The 23,187-nt window shown below is 29.5% G+C and overlaps 2 protein-coding genes across 3 annotated transcripts; one reads left to right on the plus strand and one right to left on the minus strand.

Moving 5' to 3' along the window:
- The first annotated feature begins 111 nt into the window (after window positions 1-111).
- Window positions 112-20,927, plus strand: LOC105193288 (SEC14-like protein 2). Of its 2 annotated transcripts, XM_011157691.3 has the most exons (11): window positions 112-368; window positions 2,373-2,533; window positions 11,828-11,897; window positions 13,047-13,090; window positions 14,949-15,066; window positions 16,248-16,457; window positions 17,032-17,112; window positions 18,363-18,562; window positions 19,689-19,831; window positions 19,902-20,056; window positions 20,360-20,927. In XM_011157691.3, exons 2-11 carry the CDS (start codon window positions 2,489-2,491, stop codon window positions 20,464-20,466), a joined length of 1,173 nt encoding a protein of 390 aa, XP_011155993.1. In that variant the 5' UTR covers window positions 112-368; window positions 2,373-2,488; the 3' UTR covers window positions 20,467-20,927. The 2 variants fall into 2 exon arrangements, with proteins under 2 accessions (XP_011155993.1, XP_039308482.1); XM_039452548.1 differs by lacking the exons at window positions 112-368; window positions 11,828-11,897 and having other exon boundaries at window positions 2,396-2,533.
- On the minus strand, window positions 20,837-22,969 carry LOC105193290 (thioredoxin domain-containing protein 17). Its single transcript, XM_011157692.3, has 3 exons — window positions 22,496-22,969; window positions 21,319-21,400; window positions 20,837-21,084 (listed from the first exon to the last, which is right to left on the minus strand). Exons 1-3 carry the CDS (start codon window positions 22,638-22,640, stop codon window positions 20,931-20,933), a joined length of 381 nt encoding a protein of 126 aa, XP_011155994.1. The 5' UTR covers window positions 22,641-22,969; the 3' UTR covers window positions 20,837-20,930.
- Between the last annotated feature and the right edge of the window lie 218 nt (window positions 22,970-23,187).

Genomic DNA, 23,187 nt, shown 5'->3' on the forward strand with positions numbered 1-23,187 from the left:
CGGGTCGACCGATGGTGGGGTGGTTGGCGCATTTGGAAACTTGCCATCGTCTAGAATGGACCGGTACCATTCCACCGATGCCGTTTGCCTCGTGACGATACATCTATCTCACCTTCTCCGTGAGCGCGATCGCGTCGAGTGAAGGCAAGGCGCGTGCATACGCACTCGCGCGTTCGCACACACGCAGAAATCGCGGTCGCCCCGACGGACACCTGTTGCGGCATCAACCTGAGCACAGTCGACGCCGAGCAGTCGCGATCGCGAGGTGGTTCCTGAGTTTAAGTTCGCCGAGTGAATAAACACCGTTGGCTAGTCTTCGAGGGATATTCGCGATTTCTGGCAACTTTTAAATTTTACGAGCACTTGCGGTACTGTGTTTCCAGATATGATAAACGTTTAGGATGCGCTTAATTAATATAGAGTCACGAGAGAGATGTGTTTATATCTTTTACGCGTCATTATCAGGTCACGTAGTTTAATTGCAAAATTGTGATTCGTATTGAATATTATCATATAAAAATATGTCATTGCAAAAACGCAGATTGCAGGTCGCAAATGCGAATGCAATGACTTATTAAAAAAATACGTTAATACTATTAACAACTTATTTAGCTATTGTGCATTTGCAGCTCGTGTATTGTGTCGTTTATAAAGTGATCTTTACAAACTGAGAGAAAACATAGTGGTGGCAGCTATAAGAGGACAACCATACAAGTTTTGTTAATAAAATTATAATATATAGTTAAGTGAACTATATTATAGTTATTACAACAAAATTAATGAGTAAGAGAACTAATAAAAATTAGTTGTAATATTACAATTATTCTTTTAACCATTAATTTAGTTGTAATAATTATAATTGTAATAATTATAATATAGTTTACTTAACTATATATTATAATTCTATTAACAAAACTTGTATGGTTGTCCCATTATAGTTGCCACCATTATAATTTTTTCTCTCAGCGCATGAAGATATAAAATACGAGATACAGTTTGCAATACTTCATATAATAAGCACTTACATTTCATTATCTACGAAATCTGTTTGTTATTTTGTACATAATCTTATACGCGCGCATTATGATTTGACAAATGATAACGTCACAGTAATAACACGTTTCAAAAAAATGCTTGAATATCTAAATTTAGAATAAATTTAAAATGTCAGCCTTTATTAAACATGGTATTATTTTTAAATATTTTTTTGTTTATAAAAAAGTGGAAATTGTAATGATAACGCTAATTGTAATAATTGGTTTCTTGATGGAATATAAATATTAAGTAGTGTGAACTATTGTTCGTATTTTATTACCTCGTACAATGCTACTTCAAACATGATAATATTCAATAATAATCATGTGTTACAACCAAGTGATCTAATAATAAAACAAACTTTATCAATGGTTTTGGCGTAATCAATGAATTGCCAATAATTATTATTTAATAGATAATTAAAAGAATGATAATACTATGTTTAATATGATAACACAAATATTCATATCTTATTGAACATGCATATAATTAAAGTCAACAAAATAGCAAAGGAACAAAATAATTAATAAAATATATGATAAATTTCCATACTGCAATGTTTATTGCTTAGAAATATCGTGAATCGTATTTTTTAAAACCTTAACTTAGCGTTATTTATAACAATTAATGATAAGTATCAGAGTTGATTAAAACAGCGACATATCAACGTGATTTAAACATTGCACCGATAAAATACTTTTATACTTTACACAATTTATTTCCTATGCACAATTCAAATACGATAATATTCAATAAAAACTACAGTTGTTATGTTAAAATTAACAAACTAAGTTGCAGTTCAACCGTATCATCTGATAAGGATAATGAAAATTTTAGTTAGCTATTTTTAGAGCGATTAGTCAATTGTGAATCATTGTTGCAATATATAATTGAAGGAACAACAATAAGGATGTTCATATGTTATTGAACATAGGATTGATACACTTTGAATTTGATATATGCACATAATTAGCTAAAGTTTAAAAAACAAAATAAATAAGCATTATTAATCAAATATAATAAGTTCTCATATTTTATTATTTACTGATTGGAATTAATCATGAATTGCATTTTCTTAAACTTTAATCGCAATCGAAAAAAACAGATAACAGATATGTTGATTTAAAAATTCATATACGTATATGTGATTTAATATCAATACAAACATTATTTTGCTGTACATGTATCAATTGACGTATGTATTATGATGTGTTTCGATAATAAGAAGTATTACATAAGAAGAGACAAACGCGTAAAGATATCTCGTATTTTGATAATAATTTGCGAGATCGCCAGTAATACGATTAGATATTTATTCTTTAATCTTGTAACTGTAGCTACGAGGGTCAGCTCGGAAGATCTTGAAATACAAAGAAATCATTTACTAACGAGCTACAACTGAAGGAAACGTTATTAAGATCAAATAATAGTTAACAGTGCACAAACAAAGAAAATGTCATTGAAATTGGCGGACGACCAGCGCTTTGCGTTAATGAAGGTAAGATAATCGAATGGTATAAATTTATTCTAGAAATTTTTAAAAAATTTTCTCCCTCTCTCTCTCTTTCTTTCGCTTGCTCGCTCGCTCAAAAACTAGCAAAATTGATAAGCTTGAAATACACCAGATTTTCTGCATACAAAATAACGCATGTGATATAACATCAATGCTTTATGAATATTTAATTTCTCTGCTCATTTACGCGTACAGAATGCAAAACATCTTTCGTAATTATAAGTAACAAACAAATCTTTCAAATCTTCTAGATTAAAGCAATTTTAACGTAACAACGTCTATTGTCAGAAAACATATGCAGACAAAGAGAAATATATACTGCATTTATTGTAAGCAATGTGAATATCACTTTTTTTTTACATAAAATCGGCAGATATTTACGTATGATTATTTCTAGAAAAGATTAAATGCATTATTGAAATAATGCTTCATGATTTTTCAAAAACAATAATTTAATAAAATCCAAATTCTTATTGTCCCTCGCGAATTTTTTAGTAACTTGTAAAAGCTCAAACTTCATGAGCCATAATTATTCATACATGCAGCAAAAATATGATTAATAGTATTAATACTTATACACGAAAGGTCGCTTTTACTTTTTTTATAACTAATCAGCAGAATTGTTTGAAAAGATTAAGGAAAGAGTTTTTATGTCTCTTAACTTGAAAGATGTTTCTTTGTGACTCTGAGAAATAAGTAAACTTTATAGTCGATAACTATAAAAATTTTATTCTGATATGTGATGTAAATCATGTAACTCGCTGACTCGCGTAAAAGAGGGTCGGTCGGTTTCGCTAAAGCGTAGACTTGGCGCGAGACGCGACCGTGCCCTTAGATAGAAATAACCACATAAGAAAAAAACACATAAATGCTACAATATCTAAAGACTGTAAAAAGTGCTTGTCGTGTCACGTGTCGATAGAACACGAATGTATTCGTTATTCATGAATTTCTATATTATCTTAGTGTTTAATTTACACATGCCAAAATGATATAATAATACAGCAATAATAAAGCTCTATATCTTATACATGTCTCAAAAAGCTTGCATTTTCTTTTGAGAGCGGATTCTTTGGAAAATTTTAAGAAAAAAATTCTAATACAAAAACGTCGAGGCTATAATGGTTTTCAAATTATTCGCGATTAAAGTTTACGAATGACAGAACTGACATTTCGCGCGCTCAGGCATGATGACATGATAAAGTACCACCAAAGGTGGTACCTCTCGACATTGAGGTTGAGATATAAATAGAGTTCTAAAGGTGGTATATTACGTCAGAAAGGATGAGAAAATACCGGTAAATTACGGTAATTTTTCGTATTATTTTTCCGAGAATTTATGAAAATTTATAAAAGTTTGTAATTTCTATAAAATAAAAATAATTTTCCGTTTTCAAATTGTTTTAATGTTTTTATATAGACATATAGTGAATGTTAGATTAATAATCGTAAATTTGATGGTTGATAGTATTTGATATCGTGGTGGGAATGGGAATATTACTACATACTGCGCTAAGTCCCTAAATTTTGCAAATTTTTCTTACGTGGTAGCATTAATCATACCATAGCAGTAGGAGTTAGCAGTACTCGGTGTAGTTGTAAAACAACGCTTCAAGGGCAACACTAGTCACTAATTTGTAGCGTTTTTCAAAATGCTGAAACCAAAAAGCATTGTGTGGAAATTTTTTTAAATAATAAAAAAAGACAAGTGTCTTACAAGTCGTTTGACGACTGAAAGAACTGGAAAATTGACATACATCTCATTTAATTTGAAATTGGAATTATCGAAAAAAAGTTTTCAAAGAGAAAAACAAAAAAAAATTATGTTTATTATTCCGTGGGATGATAAGGAATTTGGTCTTCAGGCAGAAGAGTTAGAAGCCCAATTTGCTGAAGATGAAGAAGAGTATAACTTTGAAGATTTGTCTGACAGTTCTGAAGTTGAAAACTAAAACAGTCTATTCTTATTAAGATTTTACGTTAGAGAAAGAATAACTATTAATTACTGATAGTTAAAAGAGACCAAAGCAGAGATTAACACTTTGTCATTTATGTAGCTTTAGCTAAGTATAGTTTATCTACTTAGCTCTATTTGTTCGAAAAGTTATTTAGATTTTAACTTATCAGTTTAATCAAAAATTAAATAAATTTTTTAATTAATTTAATAGCTTAAATTAATAATTATTTTTTTGCTAATGTAAAATCTTGATAAGATTGGACTGTTTTAGTTTTCAAGAGTTTTATTTGATTTTCGATTAGATTGATAAATTTATAATAATTAATTTTCTGACAGATCAAAACAGTGTGATACATTATGTGATACCAAAGCAGAGATTAATACTTTGTCATTTATGTAACTTTAGCTAAGTATACTAAAAATAAATTAAATAAATAAAATTAGATTTAAAAATAAATAAAATTATGCAGTTAATTTTAATTTATAACACTTTTATGCTTTTTTATTTAATTATTAAATTTACATATTGTTTTAAGTGAATAAACAACAAATAAACATTGATAATGAATCTTCTCATAAATTCTCGTAAATTCTCGTACTAACGGTATAATACGGGAATATTCTTTGATATCTTCTCCGATTTTATTTTACCGAGAATTTTTAAACTCTAGATATAAATACGCAGTGACATTTATATTAAAAAATTATGATTGTAGCAAACATATTTGTACATATGCATAATTAATATTTTCAATAAAATATCAATAACAAGATGTTACGATAGCCGTTGGGTCAGTTGTCAAAATTAATTCATCAATTCATTCATGTTCATATGATAAAAACTGTTATGACAATATATCAAAAAGTAAAAGTTCTTATAAAAAGAAAAGTTCTTATCATATAACATGAATGAATTGATGAATTAATTTTGACAGCTGATCCAACGACTATTGTAACTGTATTGTTATTGACATGATATTTTTTTGAGAACGTTAATTATGTATATTGTAGGGAAAACGGAACTTTATTTACGCGTTCATACAGCTTCAGAGTTTGCTTAAATCTGATCTTTTACATCCGTTGATCGCCCGCAATTGTCTAACACATAGCAACGCTTAGCATTTGTTCCTCGAGGTATATTCAAGATCATACCAAAATCGGCTAAAATGTGTAATGTACAAAATATGTTTGTAACAATCATAATTTCTTAATATAAATGTCACTATTTATATGACAATCTCAGTGTCAAGAGATTGTCTTACTCTTGTGGTGTCATGTCACTATGCCTGAGCACGCGAAATGTCAGCTCAGTTATTCGTAAACTTTAATCGCGAATAATTCGAAAACCATTATACCCTCAACATTTTTGTATTTTTTAGGATTTTTTTCTTAGAATTTTCCAAAGAATCCGCTCTGAAAAGAGGATACGAGTTTTCTGGGACACCCTGTATATGGAGTATTTCAAATAAATATTCGTCTTAGGACAGCACAAAGGATTCGAAAATAATTGGGTCAATAGGAATACCAATGTCAATATGAATGATGCAATATACAACGTTGTAATAGCGTCATAATAGTTGTCACATAAACGCAAAAGAATGACATTTATCATGTATTTGACGAATTGATGTGTTGCTTGACAATTTAATTATGTTGGAGTACGTACACGCGTAACAGTTGATAAATATAAAGTATTGACATTCATGATCAACCGAACACGCAAATAAGAAATATAATCATGTAAACAACTTTCTTTATATTTCATGTAAGCAATCTATTTTTCTTTTACTCAATGAAAGCGAAAACTAAAAAAAAATTATCATTTAATGTGAATTTTTCGTATATATATTAATGAAAACTCGCGTATAAGATGGGAAAGCAAATAAAGTAAATAATTATTGTTTTCATTATTTTTAGTATAATAAAAGTGTTCATATTTTACCAGACTATACCTGCGCCTCCCTCAGATTTTGAAAAAAGAAACAAATTTAATTCAAAAAAATATATTAATTAAAAGTTTTACTAATAAAAATGCCATGGAAATAAATGCAATGTAAACATTTCAAGATACTTTGAAGAATACAATTTGCATTTAAAAAATCTTACCAAAAAATAAAGCAATTTTATGTTTTTGAAAGAAATTATATTCATATAGTAACTCGGGAAAGATTTGCTTAGATAAATCAGGTTAATCTAGATTTACTGTCATGATTTCTAAATAAGGATAAAAATTTCGTTATGCGTGATACCGCAAATACCACTTCATTGCACGTAGAGATTGCTTCGTTTCTCTCACAACTAGTGATCATTCACCTCCAATATCTGGAACGGGTAGTAAACAGCCGAGCACTTATTTCAAACGAGATTGCGAAGATTGGTATTTTCCGATCGCGCTGCTGAATTTTATCTACGACTTTGTTTCAATACTGAATCAATTGCTTTTCATACTGATCAAAATTTATGAAATAAACAAAACGCACAAAACCAGATTCATCAGTTTTTGCAGTTTTAAATTCTCTGTTTAAATTTATTCTTAGGCATTACTTTGGCATTAAGAATTACACCGTCCACAAATGTGTCAACAAATATGTCACTAACAGTAAAAAAAAAGGATAGAACATCTTGTACATGACACGTACACTGAAAATATTTGCTAACTTTCATGGTTTTAATTTACTCGTCTGACAATAATTACCAAGTTAATTTGTCTGTTTCCTGTTATTGAGAGGAAAACATCGGAAGGAGACGTGTCGGCAACGGCAACACTTTCGTCTGTTATGTTCAGAGACTGTCACGGCTCTAAGAACGCGACTAAGAATAATCTGACACATGCAAATCTCGCGACACACTTTAAAAGGCTCAATACATACGTAAATCCACCTTGAATGACGACATCAAATGTAAACATTAGTGCAAAAATAAACGAAATACCTATTGCGACGTGCAATAAGTGACTTTTCCTAAGCTCGATTCGTTCGAATGAAGCAATCGTACGAAATGCCGTGGAAACATCTGTAGAAATTTGCAGTAAAAGTCACTGATTTGATGTATGGAGATAGAGTAAAATGGTCATGTCGAAAGAAACGCAAAACTTACTAAATACACTATGAAAATAATATTCGCTTTGATGAAGTATCTTTGCAATTAAGATCTAACAATTTATGGAAATTGTAGGCGATTAATTAACCATTGCAAAATATACAGAATAAAGAAAAATATTAAAGTTATTTTGTTTCATTCAGTGCCTACATCATTTTTTATTTTTACTTTGCTAATATTTTACAATTAATAAAATTAAACGTTAACTTTGTAATTTTTAAATTCGCGTGTAAATACAAAAAAAAAAAAAATTTATATTTGTAATATATCTTCGAAAACCTTTTAAAAATATTTCTATATTGAAATTATTTCTATGTAATGTAATCTGACATAAGATTAGTAGAAGTTTTTATCATGAGTTTTTGTAATGATTGTATAAGAATATTCTTGATATTGCATGATGATGTCATTAATTAGAATAGTATAACAACCAATAAAAACGTATTTACGTACTTTTCCATGTTTTAGCATCATATGTAATTCAGAGAATGAAAATCTTTAGTGCATTCGCAATTTCACGGAAAATATGCACGACGTTTTTTATCACGTGTTTAATGAGCGTGATTTCGTCACAAAAACCGCGTTAAGTTTTTTTTAAGTGTAGATACAAATCTATTGTTCCATAACAAAGCTCTATCATAACTAGCTTCAAAGAAATGTAGCTTTATAGTGAATCTTTGATGCTTTCTACAAACTGGTAGCAAATAATGCAATATTTTATAATTATTCGCGATGACCTTTTTTCCAAACAGGTGCGCGATTACTTGTTCCGAATAATTTACTTTTAAAAAGGTATTCTTTACGATCAATCTTCACTTTCTATTCTATTTCTACTTTCACTTTATGAAACTTATTCTTAATAAGAACAATGAAAATTTTGAAGAAAAGATATTGCGTTTTTACTATGTCGTAACTATTATCGTTTTATAAATATCGATGAGTTTCAATTCTAACTTGGCTATGACAAAGATTAAACATGCGTGAACTTTATTGGGTATTCAATGAACTTTCCAAAATGTACGAATGTAATTAACATTATAAAAAAAAATGAGAAAAAACCGACCGAAAAATAAACAACATTTAAACTAATAACAGAATTATGTTCAAATTTTATATGGATATTTAAACGTAATAATAGAACAACCTATAAAATTTTTGATAATATTTTGATACATCGTTAAGATGCTTTTATTTTTTTAGATTGCTTACAATTAAAGAAAAACAATTTAAAAGAATAGCGAAAAGAATGGCTACGTTGAGAGCGACTCTAAAATCCAATTAAAATTTATGTTTTGTTCTTATTTGCGTTTTCTATTTTCACGATCGACGCACCGTAACCTGAACAGACGAGAAAGATAGAATTTTTCGGTCCTTACATACCTAACACGATCAACCACTTATAAAACGATATATGTCATTTATTTTAACTGACATATACGTATGTACACATACACACACTTCTCTGTCGTTACATACACACATACACATCAATAAGTATCATATACATGCAGAAAAAAAAATTCATCCAAATTACAGACGAATTATAAAAAAGGTCAAATTTCTTTAGAACTGGTTTATTTGCTAACCTGTGGCGATATATGACCAATTCCGAACCTCTTGCTCATGGCTGTAAACTTTGTACCGGTTTTTGTTAATTAAGAAATGAGATCAGTGCTATAATAATCTTTTTATTACGCAAGAATCAGCAAAAATTTCCACTATATCGCTAATACTTTCACCGGTTATGCGCAATATACAGCGGAATGTTTCGCGAAATAATTTTAATTTTTAATTTTAAAATAATCAGTAGAGTTCCTTCATTTAACCTGAGAATAATCACTTTTACTTTTTGTATACATATAATTTGAAATAATTTTTACACCCCAATTAAAAGTCTTTTAATTAATTGGAAATAAATTTAGTTGATCTGATTCAAAGCCTAATGGCTGGTTAGTAGCGAGTAAATTCAGTTTTTTAACTCATCATTAGTTACTGACTGGATATTCAATTTTTGTGACGTAACTGCTGTCACACACAAAAAATGATAGTGGATAGCGTAAAAAATATAATCTAGCTACTGTTTAGCCACTAACAATTGAATTAGTTAGCATAAAAAATGTATTTAGTGACTGAAAATTGATAATATACATAATGTAGTGAACTATTTTCAATACTAATAGTGTATATCAGAACACGATCTCTATATACTGAATAACAAACTACAATAAAAAAATACAAATAATCCGAAATGAATATGAAAAGTGAACGTTATATTATTAGCCATGAAAGCCAACTTTTCTATTTCATAAATAAACAAACATGAGGTTCAATTTCTATTAAAAAATAATGGTAAAATCAATGTTTGAAAAAAAGTAGATTTTTTAAAATTATATGAAGGTTATCTCCATTTTTTTAATCAAGTAGTTTTTTTTACATAATTGATTCCTCTAATTGTTCTTCACATAAAATGAATGATATTGAAGTAGATTTATCGAAAGATTAATGGTTTACAAAACATTTTATACTTTATAATATCATATCTTGACATATAATATAAAATATCTTGTAAATTATTAAGTTTTTGAAAACTTTACCTTAATGATTTTATATATAGTTAGAGAAATTATATAAAAATTCCTCCCATTAAAAAAATGACAATGACAAAAAAAAATGAAGATGACCTTGAAAAAAATGAATTTTCCGAACATTGATTTTATAACATCATTATTTGTTCCCCTTCATACCAAACCACTTTCATTTGATTCATTTGTTTTGTCAAATGCCTTGACTGATTTAGAGATATTTTACCAGTTGTATACTTGTTCCTTACTCTGTATATCAACTGAATTGTGATTCAAAAAACAAATTAAATTGCATACGTAGAAAATTACGTATAATTATTTAAAAATTACATCTTCGAGCAAAACTATATCATTAGGTTACCTTTAAGGTGTTTTTTTTTTCTAGTCTAAAGCATGACAAAATTTGCTTATTTTTAGAATTTTTTAAGGAAACTGTTGCACATATTTTTTTCTACGCCTTTACACATTTTTTTACATATATTTAGTAAATATCTACAAATTTTTGTATGGCTAAATATGTATTACGTAGTTCTTATATTACGTAAATTTGAAAATAAACACATTTTTCAAGTTAAATAATTTCTTAGAAGCTACATGAAGCTATCAACTTTAACGTTTGCGTATATGAAAAATACATATTTATCGCACAAACTAAGAATTAAAACTAGGATAATTGAAAAATCTATTACAAATTATTAAAATGGTACGATTTCAAAAAACCGTAAAATATCGATTTTTTAACAAAATTGACTAAATTTAACATGTATGAAAAAATAGTTAAATTTATAATATCGCAATAATTTTAATTGTGTAAAAATGTGTTTTTAAATTTAGATAGCATAAAGCTAATAACATGGTCATGCCAACACTTGTAAATATTCACTAAACCTGTGCAAGTATAAAAGCATACTAAGACAAGTGCAGCAGTTTTCTTTAAAAAAATTTCTAAGTGTAGGACACTTTTGGCGCTCTACATCCTCTTAAAATTATCATAAAAAATTTTAACGTGTCAGTTTATTATCGCACACTGTCATTTGATAAAAATTGCAGACTTCTCTAAAAAAAATTATTTTTTAAAATAAATAACGTATACAATATGCAAATATTAATAACATTATCACCAAAGTCTGCGTTGCTCGTGATTTTCCTATAGTTTTGAGTAAAAGTAGTACGATTAAAAGATTCATAAAATAACATGTTGATACAGACTTCTCTCTCTTCCTCTTAGAGAGCATTGATAATTATAGAAGTTAACAAGGAAATTTCACTTTCTCGCGTATTTATACATCATCAACGCAATAGTATATGTTTCCTGTAAATTGTAATTAGGAATTGTATGCAAAGAAAATTTTCCGGTGACGCAAAGCAAATAATGCGCCACTGTTTCTGGAAAAATTTATACCTCGATTGTGTAAATACATTATGCACAAACACACATGCACGCACGCACATGTACACATCATATATTTTTACAAAGTAATTTTCTTCTTCGTGTCTCATATCAATCAATGAAGGTATAATAACCGCATCTCATAAATCGTAAAATTGTGCGAGCGAACGTTTTAACAACAATAAAATATTATATAATACATAAAAAGTAAACAAGGCAGATCTACATTTCCTTTCTTTTCTTTCTTGCAGTTTCGGCGGTCCGTGCAAGATATCTTACAGCCGCAACACGATGATTACTTTCTGCTTCGTTGGTTGAGAGGTACAGTTCTCTCCGCCTTCTACCCCCTGATAACTAATTAATACTACTCTCTTGTAAGATATGCCCCGTAATTACGATAAATGTTGTCCTGTATTATGTGTACGTAGCGCAGTCATGCGCATCGTAAGAAATATTCACGTAGAAATTAATTATTCGTGACGACTATTGTTTCCTACTTTTGTATGTACTTGTATATGTGTATGTGTGTTAAGAAACAGTTTTTTTTAACACAGTTATTTCAACTGTTTCGAAACCGAGCTACGAAAATCGTGGAAACTCAAAATTATCAGTTTCCGGTTATTGTAGTTATTTTCAGAACTGTAAGTCACGCAAATTGCTGTAAAATTCACGTGTCGCCAATGAACAATGTAATAGAGTGGAATAGAGACTGAGAATCAAAGAAATCAAACATATACTTAATTGCCAATGCGGTCTCTATTTCAATGCGGTGTAAATTAAATAATATTATTAATCGGTTCTTATTTATTAGATGATTTAATATTTCGTTTTAAGATTTAACGGCAGTTTCCTAATTACTTTGACCATCTTATTGACCTGCATCTTTCTAGACATCGCTATAAAGAGCGATTATAGTCGTTATCGTCAAATATTTAATATGTTTTAGTTATACTGTTATACTAAAAAGCTTCAAGATCCAGAATCGAAATGACCGTACACTTTCTTAATATATTTAATTAAATATAATTTATGTACATGTATAATTTATGTGGAAAACTTGTTTCATCTTCGTTGCACTAATAATCGTGAAGATTCGTAACGCGGCTGTTATATTTATTTAATTTGATTTATTTGTTGTGGAGCTAATTCTACTTCATAATTATATAATATTATATTTTATTTGCTATATACTTGTAAATTACATGATATTTTCGCTCCAAATAATATACTCGCATTCTTGTTTAAATATTGATGCTTTTAACAAATTGCACTAAATATTGTAGATATACAGAGCAATACTTTTTTCACTGATAAACCAAAATGAGAGTTCTCATAAATATATTATAAAATACTATATATATTGCGCGCGCGCGCGCGTGTGTGTGTGTGCGTGCGTGCGTGCGTGTGTGCGTGCGCGTGCGCGCGTCATGTAAGCTAAAATAAATTCATATTTCTGTTTTTTTTTTCTAGCGAGAAAATGGGATCCTACTGCGGCGGAAAAAATGCTGAGAGACGTAAGTAACCGTGCAAGAAACTTATTTAAAATATCTCAATCTTACAATTTCATATTTCATTAATATGATAAATCAAATACATGTATTCAACACGGTTTTTGATGACGGTTACGTATTCAACCTCTCTCGACCGTTCCTTCAGATTAGGCTCACTATTCACATTACACAAAACGCAGGCGAATCCAATTGAGAAAGTCTGGTGAAACACGTTCCGGATATGGTCACCGAGTCTTTTAAATTTCTCTGCTACGTGAATTGCTCGCGAGTCATTAAATATTAACGCGGCAGGCGTAAGCTTAGCGAGTCGTGTCACAGCTCGCTGCGCCTTGAGAATTCTTTTGTTGTATCTCCATGAGAAATCTTCAATCATCTTCGCGAGTGAGTTCTATTGATTAGAATTAAATGTGAGTCAAGAATGTTAAGACGGATCACCTTCAAAATATCATAAATTAAACGACGATAGATAAATGTAAATTTAAAATTTCCTTTATGTGAACATTCTTTTATTAAATAAAATTTCTTATTTATATATTTTATATTTAATGCTTTGCAAGACAAGAAATGAAAAGACGATAATTTATCTATCTTTTCTTACGTAAGGATCGAATAATTCGCTAACATCATTCAAATTGATCGCAGTTAATTTTCACAATAAATTAAAGAAAGTACCCTTCCTGGTTTATGTCGGATATTGAGAATTATGATTAACGTAGAGAGTCCCGCTTTTTTGTTGTTCTCGAAGATGTTTTATATGAAATAGAAAGTTGTTCTCTGTACGTGCCATTTTACCAGTTGAAAGTAATGTGCTGATTCTCCAAACGTCGACGAAGTCACCATCCATATTCTCGGGTCGAAAAGTTTCACAATGATTGAAAACCGGGGATCTATAATACGGCTAAGTATCTTTGGAAGTAATTTCTTCAGGAAATTACCCTTTCTCACTTTCTATTCCTGAAATCGTTAACTGTAAATTGTGAGAGATATTTCTTTCAACATCAGCATCTTGCACCAACTAAAGTCGTTTCAACGGCACATGTTATATCGTAACACATAAACCTACAAGCCGTATTATTTTGAAAAGATACATTACACACACGGATAAAATAAAACAATTTATTGCACAGAACGATGAAATCATTTTAGATTATCGTTTTCACATTAAGTTCAGTTTCACAAATGTTATATTTGGATGAACCAAAAATGAACCATATATGTGATATTTCTTATACTAAATTCAATAATAATGTTTACACCATATTATACTAATATAATATAATTTCATATTAAATTCAAACGTGTTTTTAGCTTATTTAAGTTATGATAAGTTAAATATTTGAATGGCATACTTTAACAATATTATAAAGTTTTATTGTTTTTATTAATATTAATTTATTTGAAATGCAACGTAGTACAGTTTCTGCTATATATTATCTTTTTCGAACAATAATTAGTTAATATTTGATTAGTCTATTATCGTTTTTCATAAGAAAAATTTAATTTTCACAGCAAAATGAATACGTTATTTTTATGAAGAAAAAGATTTCATATGAAAATATTTTAGACTGTAATAATAAACGTTATATTGCATTTGTACTGTTATATTTTTTTATTTTACACTGTCGCGCAAAAAACAAGAGAAATAAAAAAATATCTTAATTAGATTTTAAAATTGATTAAAATTTGATCAGAATAAAAATAACGGTATAGATATATTATATAACATAATACATGTTTGTGCAATATAGTAATCAAAAATGCGTATTAAAAACATCTGATAATTTTGATTACAACGCGAAACATTATCTTCTGTAATAATAATATGCCGATAAAGAAATGTTTACGAAGTTTTTATTCACAGTCGATGCAATGGAGAAAAACTTGGGATGCCAATAATTTGATTAATTGGAATATTCCTGAACAAATAAAACCTTTTCTTCCTCACGGACTAAGCGGATTCGACAAAGACGGAGCACCAGGTAAAGACTCTTTGTATACTTTTGTATGATACGAGTTGATCTTCGAATTGTAAATCTATCAGTTGCTTTACATTATAATATTTATGGCTTCGTATTGCAAAGGTATATCTGTCAATATCTATTGTAAAAAAAAGTATTGTAAACAACGGATGTATTAACTGAATGAGATAAACAGAGGTTTAATTATTCAAAATATTACAAATATTGTGAAAGAGAAATCCGAGAATAACAATAATCAAAAGAGTATTGTATCAAATGAACAAACATTCTATTCATAAATTTAATACTATCAATATCATAATAGAAGAAGCACACAAACCTAGATATGATAATAGAAACAAATATCCTTTTTAAGAATGTTTCTACTTCGTTCAACGTAACAATGAACTAGAAAAAAAACCGGTGTAGGATCACTGCACCAATCGCTGAACAATCATCAGTAAATGACTATGTTTAAAAAATTATTAAAATAATAAAACTTTAAAATAATAAATTGCGAATTAATTATATTTTTTATGATCTAATTTTCATAAACATTTTATTAAAATATTATTTTTTATTTAAAAATATAATTATATTAAAATTTCATTTATAAGTTCATTGACTAGTTCAATTTTTTATTTGTTCATTGACTGACCCTACCACATGTTTAATTTTTTATAAGAACTAAAGTAATACGTATATTAGTAAAAACTATTCTATCAAAAAATCCAAATATTAATATCTTCAATTTTCCTTAAAAAATAATGATATTACAGAGTGTATATCTTTTTTACTAGAGATATTTCTGCTTCATTCAATACATCAATTCAACACATTAATAGTAGGACCTGAAACGCAGGTTTCAATATTTTGATAAAGAATCCGGTCAAGGCCTTTGTCTAATATAACTGTCAAGAGTACTTTTCCTTCGCAAGAAACGTGCATAACATGGGAAGACCATGACCGCGATTTTATGCTACTTCGAAATGATATTGCTTTTAATTAATTCTTCCAATTTTCTTCCCCCTCCTTCTGTTTTTAATAATTTTATGATATAAATTTCAAATTAATTTAAAAAAATTAATTAAAAAAAATATTGTTCTCATCTTTAAGCATACATATATCGCGCGCACGTGTAATTGCATTTATAATGTTAAAGATTTAATTATATAATATAATTATATATATTACTTTTGCAGTGATCATTGTACCATTTGCCGGTATGGACATGTACGGAACATTGCACGTAATATCGCAGAAGGATTTTGTCAAAATTATGATAAAATTATTAGATGATTATTTAAATATAGCCAGGGAACAAGCCAAGACACATGGACAGATCGCCAATCAAGTGACTGTTATTTTTGATATGGAAGATTTTAATCTTAAGCAGTATTTGTGGAAACCAGGTAAAAATACAGGGTGTTGAAAAAAAAAGGGTCACATATTTTGATAGAGAGCAACTCCTCTAATGCCGAGTCAGCATTAAAACTTTTTGTTTTTTGTAAAAAAAAAATTTTTATTTTGTTATCATACATTCAGTTTCTTTACTTCAGTTTTTTCTACGGAAGATAAATGATTACATTTCATATTAAAACAAAAATTGTTTCTTTATCTCTTTTTGTGTGTTAATTTTTTTATTTTTTAAGATACCTAGAAAAAAGATATTCCCATTGTACCCCATTCTCCTTTACTCCTTTGTTCATTACATTTTAAAGATGACACGACTAATAAGAAAATGACAAAGAGCTCAAATAACAAAATAGCTTGTATCTTTGAAGATATTAGTCTTAGGACCAATGTTAATTAAACCTTTTTTTCTTGTTTTGATCAATACTACATGCTATCAAAATATATGACCCTTTTTTTCAATACCCTGTATATGTACAATTAAATTTAGGATTCAATAAGTTACGCTTGTTTTCATGACACTCCGCCGTATACCTTTCTATTATCGTCTAATCGGTGTGTACCGTGTTGCAGCTGGTGAACTGATCATTACTTTCATTCAAATGTACGAGGCAAATTATCCCGAAATTCTAAAGATGTGCTATTTGATAAACGGTAAGTTTTTAAAGTATAACAATATCGTAATTTTACAAGGGATGTGTTCTTTCTCATTTTAATGAATTTTATATATTTTGTAATACTAATGTCACACTAATCAAAGGTAAAGCTACTCAATGCAATAATCAATCATTTTCACGAGAAAAATGAGTTGAAGTTTTCCCTAACGACTGTTAACTGACAATGTATTAACAAATTGAAATGTAACAAACAGAAAAATTTTAAACTCATTTTTCTCATGACTTTGGGTGTTGCATCAAATAGCTTTACTCTTAATTGATGTGAAAGAGTAATACCATAAAATATATCAAATTCATCGAAATCGGAGGGAACAAATCATAGTAGTCCATTTGTTATACGTTGGTACTTGCAACAAAATAGATGTGGATATTCTTTGTCTGCCTTAAAAGAACTGCTTATGAAGTAAAAAAAAGAATTATACAAATATATAAAATATATTTTATATTTTATATGCTACGACTATTTAAGATTTAATTTTTTATCCAGGCCATTTGGGCCATCAATGAATCATAGCATGATAACTACAATAAGTTATGCGAAAAAAATTCGCTTAGTTACAAATATGATAGGAGAGATTAGAGCTATTCGAAAGATGGGGCAATTCGAAAAATGGAAATATCTTTTTTATCTGTATAGAAATATTTTTTTTTACATTTTTTCATCTTAAAACATAAATTTCAGAATATTCCCGAACTAGCTTCGAATTACCCCGGGCTCGGGACTATTCAAAACACTTGGCACTGGTTAACATTTTTATATGTAGTTCAAATACATTTCAGTCTTCTATCTATAAAAGCATTGTGAAGAGAAAGGTTCAATCTTTCAAACCGTTTACCTTTTTTTTTAATGAATACAAGACTCAGGAGATGCAAAAGAACAAAAAGTGTTTCGAATAGTCCCGATCTCCTGTATGATATATTTTACGATTCCGTTTCTCTTTATATAGTTGAAATAAAAGATCTAAATAAAAGTCAATCATCAATCACTCGTCATTTAGTATGTTAAGCTTTATAGATTATTTCTTTTTTTTTCTATAGCTCTTTTAATATTTGTTTGGCAAATGAATAACTCACAAGTCATCAGTATGACAGGAGAAAAGATGTTATTGAATAAAAATTCATAGAATAATCCTTCCGAGATGATGCATTGTTTTGCTGATTTAAAATAGGCTATTTCGGAAAATTTTTAGAAATGAAAAACGAGCTATTTTGTGTACATTGTTACAGCTCCAAAAGTATTCGCTTTCGCTTTTTCCATTATTAAGAAATTCATGGACGACTATACAATATCGAAAATGCAAATCATCAAAGCAGACCCAGCGAAATGGAAACCAGCAATTCTCGAACTCGTACCAAAGGATCAATTACCTGCCCATTATGGTGGAACACTAACAGACCCAGATGGCAACCCAAGATACACTTCAAAAGTAAACTTAATTGCTTTCAAAATTAATCAGACAGTTATTTGATAAAGATATCAGTAGAATATATGAAGTTTTGTATGTATACTGAAAAAAAGTTTGGCAGTAGTTACTAAATGTTGAGTGAAATAAGTTAAATATTCGATTATTTAGTAAAATATTATATTTAATTGGTATTATTTCATTCAACATTTGATAGCTATTATCAAACTGTTTTTTCAGTGTAATGTTTAACTGCTCCTTAAGTTGAATGTTAATATCTGAAATTAATATTTTTCCTTATTTTCATTAAAAGAAACTCTAAAATCTCATCTGTCTAAAGAATTAACTCTTTTTATTCCAAACTCTTGTATTTTGTCTCTCTCTCTCTCTCTCTCTCTCTCTCTCTCTCTCTGAATCAGAATCAGTGTATTATTTCGCTGATTTGCAGTGCTATATTTTTAACTTATAAATGAGTATATGCAGAAAAATATTATTTTTGTGCTAAGAAAAGTAATTACTCAATTTTTAGTAATTATCATAAGTTCATATATTCACAAAACTATCATAAATCATAAGCATCAAATTTATTCAAAATATATTCCAAATCCTAATAATTTAATATTTCATTCAAAAATATTAAAATAAAACAAGAATTTGATTTATTAGTTTAATTTATCTTCGATATAATTTTATAATATTCTTGGAAAAAATGTATAAATTCTTTTCTTTTAATATATAATAATAAGTTTTTCTACAATTTGTGATGAATATATCTTATGACATTTATTAAGAAAATATTCTTTGTTCAAGATTGCTGTTACTTACTAAAAAAAAATAAACTAAGCAATCGCTTTTTTTGTTAGTAGTTTTCTATGTGTACTCACTATCTTTCAGTGATTCCGATTAAAAAAAAGGTACTCTCATTATTTTTCGGTAATTACTGCATTATCACTGAAAGACAGTGCATCATTAATTAATATAATTAATTGATATTGAGTTATAAATAGCACTAAAATCAATAAAATTCCGATTTAGAGAGTTTATAAAACACATTTATTCATTTTGGAATAATAAATTTACTTGGTTCTCTTTAAATGTAAAATATATATTATTTCCTGTTTCGGAGAATAATAGTAAAAATTGTTACCAGATCTGTCAAGGTGGTAAAGTACCTAAAGAATTGTACACCAATAATATGGATAAACCAAACGAGGATTATACTACTGTCGTCGTTCGAAAGGGAGGGAAGTTAGAATTCGATATTTCTGCACCTGAAGTGGGTTCTATCTTAAGGTAATGAATGTTTTATAACAAATTTATCAAAGAAAAACTTTCTTTTCACAACTTATATTTTTGTATTCAGCTGGGAATTTCGAAGCGAAGGTCACGACATTAAATTCGGAATTTTAAAGAAGGATGCTACTAACGGTATAAAAACAGAAGTTATACCTATCCGAAGGGTCGCATCTCACCAGTCGGACGAAATTGGGATATTAACCTGCGAAACTCAGACGACATGTAAGCACATAGCGCTCGGAAAACACTTCAGATAACGATAATATTTCCTTAAATTTCAACATAAATAGAAGAGAAAATGTCGTATTTGGTCAAAACGGATCTTTATGTTTAATATTATTTTTTGAGCTTACAAATATACATTTTTCAGTTCTGTAAACACCAACAATTTCGTTGGTTTTGAAACGTCTTAAAACGCAGTCCTAAATTGAAATTAAAATAGGCATTTTCTCCCCTATTTGTGTTATTCGTATATCGGTCTAGTTTCGCTCATTATTATTATTATTTAAATTTTATTTGTTCCAGATTCCGTTGTTTTTGATAATACATACAGTTTTCTAAGAAATAAAAAAGTTCATTATTCCGTACGTATGCTACCACCGGCGAGAGAAGCGGCAACAATTATGTCATAAAAGGGATCATCTTTTAGGAAATTTATAGTAATTAGTTTCTGATATTTTTTATTTGTAACAGATTAAATTTTGGAAGGATATCATGTTAAAGCTTTATAGTAAATTTAGGTACAAGGTGAATTCTTTACAATTTATAGATTTGATTGCAGTATCTTAATTGTTTATTTATTCGGCAGTTCTTTTTTCCTTATATCCTTATTGCTCGAAAGATTATGTAATTCTTAGTTACAATGATATATATGCAGGTAAATGCATAAAAAAGTAAATATATCCTATTATTTTAATTTAGATGATCGTTATTTGTAGTTCTGATATTTCGTTTCAAAAAAGGGTAACGGAAGGAATAGTGATTATATGAAAAGAATAAACATACAATACAAAAATGCTCGTTTATGTACGTTTATAAATCAAGATATATATACTTTTTATAAGAAAATAAAGAAAAGCATATATTACAAGTACTTTTAGTCTTCATCTGTTAGTAACATATCGATAAGCTCAAGGTTCAGTAATTGATCACCTTCTAAACGTTTCTGAGTTCCCCATCTAGCTAGAGTTGGCAAGACCTTCAACTTGGTAACAGGATTTGTCCTGAATGGACAATTGTGGTCTTTCCAGCTAGGATAGCGTATAAAAGATATTTTAAAACTTTATTCACTATATCTTTAAAACTTATTCACTATATATTAAAGATATTTAAAACTTTCTCTTTCATGTATACATTATTTTTTTTATATTGTGTCATATTATAGTTTTTTAAACAATTACTGCATAATATTGCTCATGACATTTCATGTAAAAATAACAGTTGCAAAAGTATGAGATATTTAAATATATATTTTATAAACTTACAACGGCCGATCCCCAACCTCCACTATTACCAATAGTGTATTCTCAGGTGCTGCTTCAAAACCCTTTTCAATAAATGGCTCAGCTGAAATAAATAAATACTAAGTAAATACATTAAAAGATAATTTAAAATCCAATGATTTATACATACACATAGATAAAAAGATAATAAATTCATCATTTAAACCTAAACCGCCAAAGATATATCAAATATGTTTCTATCAAACAGATTTCTTAACAATCTTATTTTTCTTTTAATAGGAAATTCCTAAATAACAATTTCTTTTTGATGTTATGTAGAAACAACTGTCTTTTTTACGCTACCATTGTTTCATCATTAATCACATTGTTCCTCCTTTTTTTTTGGTATTTAGAAAGTCAACATAGAAATGTCAACGTTGATTTAATTATAGAACGCACAACAATTAACATATCATTAAAATTCAATTTAAGAAAGTTGCCACACGGCAAAATCCGCCCAGCTCTAAATTGACAGAGGACACTTCAATAAATCTGACAAATTTAGGACATTATTCATCATTCGGGATGTGTAGTAATCGTGGCACCGAGAATCGTGCGTCTGCTCTCTATGCCGAAGATTCGGGTTCAAATCTTATTGATTAGAAAAACATCTGACTTTATTCGATCGCTACTTCTCGGAGGGCAATGGCAAACTACCGAGAATATCCAAGAGAAACCTCTCCAAATTAGGCCGTTCGGAACTGGCGTTTAAATTGTCCCGTATATCTGTATAATCGTAAAAAAAGCATTGTTGTGTGCGCTTTTTTACAATTATACAGAAATACATTGAAAGGTCACTACGCTCTAACAAGATGAGCTACGGACCACTACGGAAGTACGGACTAGAAACAGTATTCAAATGACAAACGAAAAATGTATAGTATAGTAAATACTTTACAGAATTCGTTTCTGACAGATCTTTGCTTACATAAAAAATATATCATTTAAACAATTACAAAATGGCGGTGTCCCCAGCTTAATTTACCATTGTATTCCGTTACATTTTCGTTGGCATTCTGTTGATAAAATCCACAACGGGCATCTCGCAAAATTGCCGACGTACTCGACCCATCCGAGGAGATAAGGACTCGCGGGTTTTAGGTTATGTCGGGACGCGCGAAAGTGGAAGAGAGAGAGAGAGAGAAAGAGATTCGCTCACCTTCCACGCAGTCCGGGCACCAGCTCTCGCCGGTGTCCGGCAGCTTCGTGCCGGTATACAGCACGTAAATTGGCGTCGTGGCCTTTAGGTCCTCCATATACTTGAGAAAGTTTTCGTATCCCCGCACGTGATGACGCTGAACCATTTTTGGCAAATCGGGCCCGACGTACGCGCCTATTAGGAAGAACGGACGGGCAAACGTATGAAACTCTATCGCCCGTAGGAGGTGTCCGCCTACATTATCTCCATTTATCTGCGATTAGTATACGTGCATCGTCATCGTAATCTTGTCTTGAGTTTACGCGATTACGACAAGCGATAACCGAATCGAATTGCATCGCAATAAATCACCGTTTTTAACAATTCTTTTATTGAGCAACGATAAACAGTCGGCCGGACAAAACTCGACGCGATCGCGATTTCACCAAGTTGCACAATCGCGGAGCGCGCGATCTATATAGGTGCCTCGCGTGCGGCGGTCTTTTTTCGAGCGTATGACGCATTTACGTTCCGAGAACTTGAGGCCGCTCTCGGCAAACAAAGAGAGAAAGAAAGAATTAAAGCTCGAATTGACTTCTTTAAACAAAGATCTCGTGACAAAAGATCGACAGCGATCGTTGATTTTGAACAGTGATGACAATAATATTTTAAATGCGAGTATCAAAGTTCAACCGCCTTTCCTATGTTCTATG

This window comes from Solenopsis invicta, chromosome 1 (genome assembly GCF_016802725.1).
Source record: "Solenopsis invicta isolate M01_SB chromosome 1, UNIL_Sinv_3.0, whole genome shotgun sequence".
NCBI lineage: Eukaryota > Metazoa > Arthropoda > Insecta > Hymenoptera > Formicidae > Solenopsis > Solenopsis invicta.

What these genes read in the sequence shown, in the direction of transcription:
- LOC105193288 (XM_011157691.3), top strand. Translation starts at nt 2,489, where the DNA reads ATGTCATTGAAATTGGCGGACGACCAGCGCTTTGCGTTAATGAAG. An exon ending in TCTGCTTCGTTGGTTGAGAG is followed by an intron (nt 11,898 to 13,046) that starts GTACAGTTCTCT and finishes TTTTTTTTCTAG; the next exon opens with CGAGAAAATGGGATCCTACT. An exon ending in GCAGTATTTGTGGAAACCAG is followed by an intron (nt 16,458 to 17,031) that starts GTAAAAATACAG and finishes ACCGTGTTGCAG; the next exon opens with CTGGTGAACTGATCATTACT.
- LOC105193290 (XM_011157692.3), bottom strand. Translation starts at nt 22,640, where the DNA reads ATGGTTCAGCGTCATCACGTGCGGGGATACGAAAACTTTCTCAAGTAT. An exon ending in GTGCCCGGACTGCGTGGAAG is followed by an intron (nt 21,401 to 22,495) that starts GTGAGCGAATCT and finishes TATTTATTTCAG; the next exon opens with CTGAGCCATTTATTGAAAAG. An exon ending in GAGGTTGGGGATCGGCCGTT is followed by an intron (nt 21,085 to 21,318) that starts GTAAGTTTATAA and finishes ACGCTATCCTAG; the next exon opens with CTGGAAAGACCACAATTGTC.